General features: G+C 39.0%; 1 protein-coding gene across 1 annotated transcript in view; it reads right to left on the reverse strand.

Moving 5' to 3' along the window:
* Window positions 1–5,658, reverse strand: part of TMCO1 (transmembrane and coiled-coil domains 1) — a 41,199-nt gene extending 35,541 nt beyond the window's left edge. Inside the window, exons 1-2 of the mRNA XM_027868630.1 lie at window positions 5,380–5,658; window positions 1,845–1,922 (exon numbers count right to left, since the gene is read on the reverse strand). Coding sequence (XP_027724431.1) covers window positions 1,845–1,922; window positions 5,380–5,449 — 148 coding nt within the window. The 5' untranslated portion in view covers window positions 5,450–5,658. The remainder of the gene's footprint in view (window positions 1–1,844; window positions 1,923–5,379) is intronic.
* Window positions 5,659–9,572: the final 3,914 nt, after the last annotated feature.

A 9,572-nucleotide genomic window follows, 5' to 3' on the forward strand; every position in this document is an offset into this window, starting at 1 on the left:
AACTGAGACCAGGGTAAAGCAGAGCTTCTGTATGAATTACTTGCAACCACCCTTGTTAGCTCTCTAGCATTTGAAGAAGGAAGAGTACACCAAAATGCCTTTATTACAGTTAACTGAAGGTAAATTTCCTAGTAAATGTATACTTCCTGCTTCCCTAACCCATTTCAGATTCTAAAAGCCCCCTTCCCCTTCTAGATCTGCTTCCATGCCCATTCTGCTCCAAACCTCTCCTCAGTCCTGTTCCTCCTCTGCCCCCTCTCTACTATGCCACCTGGAACCTCCACTCGATAACAGACTTCCTTGATGAGTTTCCTGTGCACCTACACTGGCTGCTTCAGATCATCTCCGCTGTTTTTTTTTTCCTCCACTCAGACTTTTCTGTGTCTTAAGAACTTCATTCTTGACAGTCTCCCATTCACCCTGGGCTGATTTCTCCTGTACAACATTAGACATGGGATCCCAACTCTTTTTCTTCTGATCTACAGGATGAATGTTATATATCTTACCCAGCTTTCTCTCTTCCTATAGCACAAACTCAAGGAGCAGTTACTTCTTTCCAAAAGTGTCATCAATTCTACCTTGGCAACCAATTTCTCTCAGTTAGTCCAATCATATCAAATATAAAATTTCCCCTTGTTAGCTCCTCTACTTTCTGAAGGATCAAATTACCATTAAGTCAAATCAAAAAGTTATTAGCTACTCTGCTTTTGCCAGAGGGGAGCTCCAGCAGACATTTGGATAACTAAAGCCTCCTATCACTATTATCATATCATATCTTTGTGCCATACCTATAATCCTTTTTTCCAAACTCATCTATTTCCTCTTATAATATACTCCAATGACAAATCTACTTTTTTTCCCACTGATCTTTACCCAAATGCTCTCCAGCAAGTTCCTCCCCACTGGCTTCCATGACATTCTCATTAAGTTTCTCTTAATATACAATGTTACTCCACTACAAACCACATTCCCTTTCACCTATCCTGTTTCTTCTGAATAAGGTACCCCCACCTAGATACATACCAGCTCCAAAGGCACACACCCATATCTAGAGTTAGGAAATGAAGAACCTAAGAAGAACCTCAACATGTGACATGCTAGGGAAGCCAAAGGACCTACTAAGCCTAAAGGGCCACTGTCTTTTCCTACTTAAGCCCAATGAACTAGGAAGATTTAACTTTAAAGAAATATCTAATGAAAAAAGAAAGAAAAAAGCAAAGTCTCATTTTTATATCAATATTCTTCCATTAATCTTGTACTACTACCTGTCAGAGAATATCAAAATGTCTAATGAATTAAATTTAAGGATTGAACAATGAAGCAGTACACAGTGGGTGGGAAAAGGTTTCAACTTATTACCAAAGAGGCAACTCTGTAAAAAGAGAGAATAGAGAGAAAATGAGGAACAACTGAGAGTCTGTGGCTCCACTGCTATCCCCACAACATTAACATCTCAGTACAGGCCTGCTATCCATGATGTATTGTGGTCAAATACATTCAATTGCTTCTTTGAGACAAATGCAAACGTCTTCTGAGACTCTTCCTGAGATGATGAGGTGCCCTAATATGGATCCTGGACTGAGGGTGGGACGCACTAGACTCTAAGTATGTTTATGCTAACATACCACCTTTCCTCCAGTTTTCTTTTTATTCTAATATAAAAAATTCACATCATTCCTAATTTGAGGGTCTGATTTCTAAATCTAAATTAAATTTGTTAAAACTTGCAGCAAGAAAATGATTGGTGGAATAAACTTTTCTTATCAATATAACAGATGCTATGACGCACATTCTGTGAACATTTAATACATTTTAGCTGGAATCAAACAAGTAATAATACTCACATTTTTTGCTCTGCTTTTCTACTTCAGCTTTTAATCTCTTATACTTGTCTGTCCTGTAAACCAGCACCCAAGTTATACCTGAAAACATCAAAAATAACACGTTAAACCAATCATCTCTTCAATCAAGGCAACATACCAGGATGCGTTGGTAGCATAAGTATCTATTTAGTTCCATCCTGGTGGGAGAGAAACATTGCAATACAAAGAGGTATCAATTAATTTTGAGTTGAGAACTTCTACTTCATAGGATACATATCCCTCCTACTTAGTAAAACCCTCAGTCTGAGGCCTCCTATGGAAAAAAGAAAAAAAAAAAGGAAAACCAACTAGAAGAGAACTGTTCAGACCGTGATAGGAGACTAAACCATGGGACATGGGTCTAAACAGTCTGGCTAAGGAGAGAATAAGGGGGAATTCCACCTGTCAGGAATTGCAATCAGACACCAGAGTTCTCAGAAGATAGGAAAGAAGTTGCTAGAAGATTCTTCTAAACTAATGTCAAATTCCATCCCCCTCCTCACAAAAATAAAAAACATGGTGGAAAGAGGACTAGAATTGGATCCAGGCCCTGGGTTCTGGGCCGAGGCCCATTTATGAGCTGTGTGACACTGGGGTAACAACACTTAACACTTCCTACCTTACCAAGTTTATAGAGTGCTTTTTTTTTTTGCCATCACAAAGAGAGCTACAATAAATATTTTTGTACATAAAAGACCTTTTTCTCTTTGATTTCTTTTGGGTACAGGCCCAGCAGTGTTACAGCTAAATCAAAGGATATGGACTATTTTAGTAACTCCTTGTGAAGACTTCAAGTCACTTCCAGAATGGTTGTAACTCATTCACACAAATCTACCAAGAGTGTATCAATGTTATCTGTTTTCCCCACAATTCTTCCAACATTTGTCAGTTTTTGGTTTTTTTTTGGTCATCTTTGCCACTCTGATGAGTGTGAGGTAGAATCTGAGTTGCATTAATTTAGATTTTTCTAATTATTAGTGATATGGAGCATTTTTTTTTCATATAAGTGGCTTGGGTTTTTTTAACTGTCTGATTATGTCCTTAGCTCATTTATTAATTGGAAAATCTATTTATTTGTATCAGTTCCTTATATATCTTGGAAGTGAAATTTTCAGAGAAACTTGCTAAAATTTTTTTTCCAGTTAACTGTTTCACTTTTAATCTTAAAACCACTACATCTGTTGGTGCAAAAACTTTTCAATTCTATGCGATCTTCTGTGATCCTCTCTACTCTCTGTTTGGTATTGAACCTTTCTACCGTCTATAGACCTGATAAGTAATATTTTCCATGTTTCTCTATTTTATTATGTGACCTTTTATATATCTAGTTCACATCCATTTAGAGCTTATCTTTGAACAGGGTGTGAGACAATGGTCTAAATCTAATTTCTTCCATACAGCTGTCCAATTTTCCCAGTGGTTTTAGTCATTTAGTGAATAGTTAAGCCCATAGCTGGAGTCTTTATGCTTATGGGATATTACAGCACACGACTCCCACGTGTAGCTGGAACCAGTTCATTGGGAATCATTTAATAATAAAAATACAATGGAAGACAGATTTTTTTTTTTGCTTTTTGGTGAAGCAATCAGGGTTAAGTGACTTTCCCAGGGTCACACAGCTAGTAAGTGTCAAGTGTCTGAGGTCCGATTTGAACTCAGGTCCTCCTGACTCCAAGGCCAGAGCTCTATCCACTGTGTGACCTAGCTGCCCGGAAGATAGATGATGTTAATAAATAGTTTTCAAAGTCAATATGCACGCAGCAGGGATCATTATGTATGGTTTAGTGGCCCTCAGTTCTGTTTGCGTTAGACACCACTACAGTAGAATATTAGATACATTTGCTTCTGTGTGTTATATGCCTAATCTGTTCAACTGATTGATCTACTTTTTAACCAGTAACAAATTGTCTTAATAAATTCCACTTCGTAGTACAGTTTTTTCTTTGGCAAAAAACAGGAAATAAGGAGATATCCTTCAATCGAGGAATGGCTATGTAAGTTATGTTATATGAATGTGATGGAATACTATTGTGCTTTAAGAAATGAGGAAACAACAACATATGGAAAGACTCACGTGAACTGAGGCAGAGTAAAGTAAGCAGAACCAGAACAATTTATATCATATCAGTATTATTAAGATGAAAAATTTTGAGGATTTTATAAATTGATGAAGAATTAAATGGGTAGAACCAAAATAATTTCTATAACACTATAAAAGCAAACAACTCTGAAAGTTGCAAAAATTATGATCGATGACCATTCAAGATTCCAGAGGACCTACGAAGAAACAAGCTATCCATCAGAGTGGTGCGAGATTTAGGGTGCAAAATGCTATTTTTATGCAGTCACTGAGGGAATGTTTTGTTTAACTATGCATATTTGTCACACAAAATTTGTTGTTTTCTTTTTCCCCCAGTGAAGCTGGATGGGAGGGTGCTACAAATGCCAAAGGTTGCAAGCACTTTCAAACGAGGTCACTGAACTATCAGTTTTACTTAACCTTTCTACCTTAATATAAGAGACCTCTCAAAGTGAGTGTAATCTCTGAATGTAATGTAATAACAAAATACACCAAGAGAACAGAAGAAGAAATAGCCATTAAATCACTGGATGACTTATAAATACATACCACACTTCTTTATATTCCCCTTTGCACACCCTAGTTCCATCTAACCTGGACTACTCTATATTCTCAGAATTTAAAATTTCATCTCTTGCCTCATACAATCCCCCACACCTAAGAATTCATTATTATGGGTTATCGTGATGATGATGTCCTACTGGAAATTGGAAACACCAGATTAAGGCATAAGAGGTTAGAGCTAAAAATCATCTGTGTATTGATAAATGCCTGCACAAATGCAGAAAGTCTGCCTCTCAGAATCTTTATCTTCCTTCCAGGCTCAGCTTTTACTCTCTCCACAAAAATCCTTCCTGATCTTCCCCCTCCCTCCCTCTGCAGAGCTCTTCCGTCTCTGGCCCCCCCACATTTCCTACCTGTATTAAACTAATCTGTGTACATGCAGTGACCAGCCAGTAACCATTCAATAAGCATTTGTTAGTCGCCTACTATGTACCACATTAATAACTGGCATTGACATAATTCTTTAAGGTTTGCAAGGCACTTTCGTACATAAGTTCCCTGGGAGGCAGGCACTACAAGTTGTATGGTTTTTAAATGTCGATATGAGAAACTGAGACTCAGGTTAAGTGACTTGCCCACGACCACGCAGCTATTAAGTGTCGGAGTCAGAAGTCCAGCCCAAATGTCTGATGTCCAACCCTCGTTCTCCATTTCATACATACTGTGCAGGTAAATCGTGCGAGGGAAGGTTAGTGTTGTGCACATAGTAGGCGCATAATAAACCGGTTGTTAAACTGAACCGAATCGGTGAGAAGCCCCTGCTCCCCTGAAGCGGGAAAGAGGACAAAAGGAGCTCTGGGTCCTAGGCCCAGGGCAGGGGACCCCCAAGAGAGCGGAGTGAGGCCCCCGCCGCCGCCGCGGTCCAGCCCTCACCCTCGGCCAGCAGCGCCGTGCACACGGAGATGAAAACGATGAGGAGAGTGTCCGCGAACATGGTGCTCATCCTGGGCCGTGGCCCCCCCCCCCGGTCTCCGAACCCCCCCGGAGGGGGCGTGGAAACACCTGCGGCGGCTCAGAACCGGGGCTAGACGAAGCGAGATCTCCAGGTGCCTGCGACCACCCGCGCGAACACAGCGACACCCCGAGAGACTGGAAGACCCACTTCCGCTTCCGGCTCACGGAGCCGGATCCACGAGGAAAGACGGAAGAAGAGAGCCCGGGGGAGAGGAAAGATAGGAAAAGGGAAGGGGCGGGGGAAGAAGCTGGGGCGGGGAGGGGGAAGGCAGCCAATCAGAGCACGCTTCGTGCAGCAAGGCTGTCCTGACAGATCTCGCGGGATCTCAAAGGGCTTCCGCTTCAGGAGGTTTAGGCGGCTTCCGGTGCCAGTGAAGGGTCTTAGGCTGTCTTCGCCCTCCATCTCTTGACTCCCCTACCCCTGCCACTCTCCTTGACTCTCCGACCAGGCTCTCTTCCCCTTGATTGTGAAGCGCTTAGCACAGTGCCTGGCACTAGTAGGCGCCTGACGAATGCTTCTTCCCTCCTTTCCTTCCTCCTCCCATTTTAGACCAAATGTTCTTCACCTTTCCTGTGTCCTGGAACCTTCAACAGTGAGTCCCGGGAAGCCTATGTATCTTTCTCAGAATAATGTTTTTTAAATACTTTTTAAAAACCAGCATTACAGAAAAAACCAATTATGTTGAAATAGTGATATACATGTGTATACATATATACCTATCTATAGCTATACATACATACATACATATCTATAGTTCACAAACCCCAGTTTAAGAACTCTAGACTGGCAATGAACAGTCAAGGTTTTTGAACAGGAGATCGGCATGATCGTTTAGATTTGTGTGGCAGCATCATTTATGACAGATCTTGGAATCAAGGGGGCCAGCTAGGGTATTATTTCATTTGATACAGGTATGAAGTTATGAAAGCATACTGTAGTAGGTTGTTGGTGGGAAAAATTCTGAAGAAAGAAATGGATCTTGGTAACAGTGGGTCTAGAAGTGGGGGTAGGGGTGGGGAATGACAAGGCTTTTTCAAGGGAGGAGAAGAATGATGACACACCACTGCTAGAAACTCAGCAAGCAAGTAGTTGGGAAATGCAGTTGATTTGAGAGGAGAATGGAAAGAGAAATAATATATTTGCTACATGATTATTTGAGGTGATGGGACATCCTGATGAAGAAATTGGAAATAAGAGACTAGGGCATAAATAAGAGTTTAGAGCTAGAAACCATCTTTTGTATTGATAATTGTATAAATATTAAATGCTTACACAAATGCAGAAAATAAGGGTAGCAACCATGGAGAGCCCAACACAAAAGCAAATTTGACTTTGTAGGCATCACTAACACTTGGGATGAGACCCATGACTGAAATATGGTTGTTGGACTTTACACCTTATTCAAAAGGAGAAGGTTTATTGTACATATAAATATATATATATATATATACACACACACCTATATGTATGTGTATACCTATGAGAATCATTTGGGTGAAAATCAAGTGGAAGGGAAACAGAAGTGATATTGTTATTGCAGTATATATTACAGATCACCTACACAAGAAATATGGGAAACAGCTTACAAGCCTGTCATGGAAATGACCTAATAGAAGGGATTTCAATTATGCACACACTGCAGGAATTTTCTTTCTGGTAAGAGCAGAGCAGCTAATAATTTCTTGACTTGCTCAACTTGCTTAGCTACCTCATCTTTCAAAAAGATGGAGAAAACAAAGAAGAAGTGGTATCTGGATTGGAAATTAAGAAAATTTTGGAAGGGATGACCATTCCAGCCATGACTGTGATCACAAAGAGAATGGAAATTAGACATAATATCCTTGTGCATTCTAAGTCTTAGGGAAAACAGATTTTAAAGGATTTGTATCATTCCTGATTAGTACAGTGGTTATACAGGTACTTAATAAGTGCTTTTTACTTTGAATTGAGTTGTGAGAAAAGATGGGTTTTCTTGGAAGCCATTTGGATGTTTGGGGTGAGGAGGAATGCACCTAATCTCAAGTAACTCCCTATCAACTGTCTCATTCCCTGCTACATACAAGTTGAAATGACTGCCTAATGATACTAGGACCCAAATCTTTTGATTTTGAGTGTAGTACTTGGCCACATAAGTGTTATTTTAAGTTCCAGTGAAAGGTACCCTGAAGTAGTCACTGTGCCATGTGATAAAGGTCATTATTCTGCTATTAGCAAGATCTGGTACTGCATCTTCCTCCAACCTACCTCTAACTAGACATCCTATTCTACTCAGCTTTGATATCTCAGTTCCCTCTGATGTCCCTTCCTATTGCTCACTGCAATTACCATTAAAATTACTCAAACCATAAAATTTTATAGTAGAAAAGGACTTCAGATATTATCCAATCCAACCCTTACCTGAGCTCCCTTTGCAACATATTTTATAATTGGCCAACTACTCAAAGATCTCCAAGGGTTGATAGCAATCTCATTCTACTTTTCAGATCAATTTTTAAGAGAAAAAAGTCATTAATTTACTATGTTTTAGACATTTTTGGAAATTCTTAGGTTTCAGAAATACAACTTTAAAAATTTTAATCAAAATCATTTCTCAGTCAGAATAAGTCTAATTTACTTTTATGGAACAACACTTCAAACATTTGAAAACAGAAAATGATAACTGTACTAAGTCCTTTCTTTCCCAAGCTGAACATCTCCAGATCCTAAGTGGCAGTATAACCAGTAGTGAGTGGTCATCTGTAGTTACTTGATTGGAAGCCCCACACAGTGAAAGAGATCAATCAGAAGTTGCTTGATGATCATAGAATCAGAAAAGAAAAATTAAAAAAGGAAATTGTGTATTGCCAAAAAGATTTTTAGATCAAAGTGATGTTTTTGTCTTCCTTTTCTACACTAGGGCTAGTTTTTTTCTACCTTATCATTGCCATCTATCAGCTAGTATATGTATACATTATATGTAGGGTATTATCATAGACTTTGAGCTAATATGGAATTAAAGAGGGTAGGCTTGTATTCCTACTCCATCATTTGCCTCGTTGACCTTGGGGAAATCATTTAACCTTTTGGGCCTCAGTTTTCTCAGCTGCAAAATAAGGGGTCTGAATTAAATGAATTCTAAGATCTCTTCCAATTCAAAATATGTAATCCTATGAACCTCTTTAAAACAATCTTTCCTGATTGACAGCTATGGATAGTCACTGCTAAGGTAAGATAGTCAAGTACTAAGGTGCTAAACACCTTCTTTAGTCAGTGCTGTAGGAACTATGCCATTCTTACTCTCCATATCCCCTTTTCTAGCTCTTTTCATTGCTCGGCAGAAAATCTTTCCATTATATCATTTATTTCATATGTTATGATGTTATAATTTCTAATACTATAGTTCACTTTACATTAATTTACATTTAGATGACTGTCTTCTTGATTTTTTATAGAATCTCAAAATTAGAAAGGTCTTCAAGGATCATATAATTCATCCATGCCTGAATAGGAATTCTTGTTTCAATATAGCTAACAAATCCAGCAGTCTCACTTTAAGACCTCAGGTGAGGGTGAAACCATGACTTCCTGAGGCATTTAATTTCATTTTTGGCTAGCTCTAATTGTTAGGAACTTTTATTCCTTATCTTGAGCCAAAATTTTTCTCTGCCATTTCTATCCATTGTTGTTAATTCTGCAAAATTAGATTAGGCAGAATTCAAATTTCTTTTTATGTGACAGTTCTTTAGCTGTTTGAAGATAGCTGTCACATGCCTGATAAGTATTATCCTGGTACAACTAAATATTCCCCATTCCTTCACGTGATGCTAGTGTGGTGTGAGCTCTCTGATATAATCTGGGAAGGCCATTTCCCAGACATAAAAATATATGAGATATCATGTCTATTTTTCAAGGAACTTACAGGTAAGTAAGGGGAGAGAAGACATACAAATAACTATAATACAAAGCAGAAAATTAGTGTCATAAGCATTTTGTCATAGGACTTCAGAGGAAGCAGGAATCATTTCTAATGGATGTAACCAGGGGAATCTTCCTGGAGGAGATGGCATTTGAGTTTGGACTTGAAAGATGTATAGAATTTCTATTGTTGAAGATGGGGTAGTCATTCCAATCA

The sequence above is a fragment of the Vombatus ursinus genome, unplaced genomic scaffold (assembly GCF_900497805.2).
Source record: "Vombatus ursinus unplaced genomic scaffold, bare-nosed wombat genome assembly UNPS02014789.1, whole genome shotgun sequence".
Lineage (NCBI taxonomy): Eukaryota > Metazoa > Chordata > Mammalia > Diprotodontia > Vombatidae > Vombatus > Vombatus ursinus.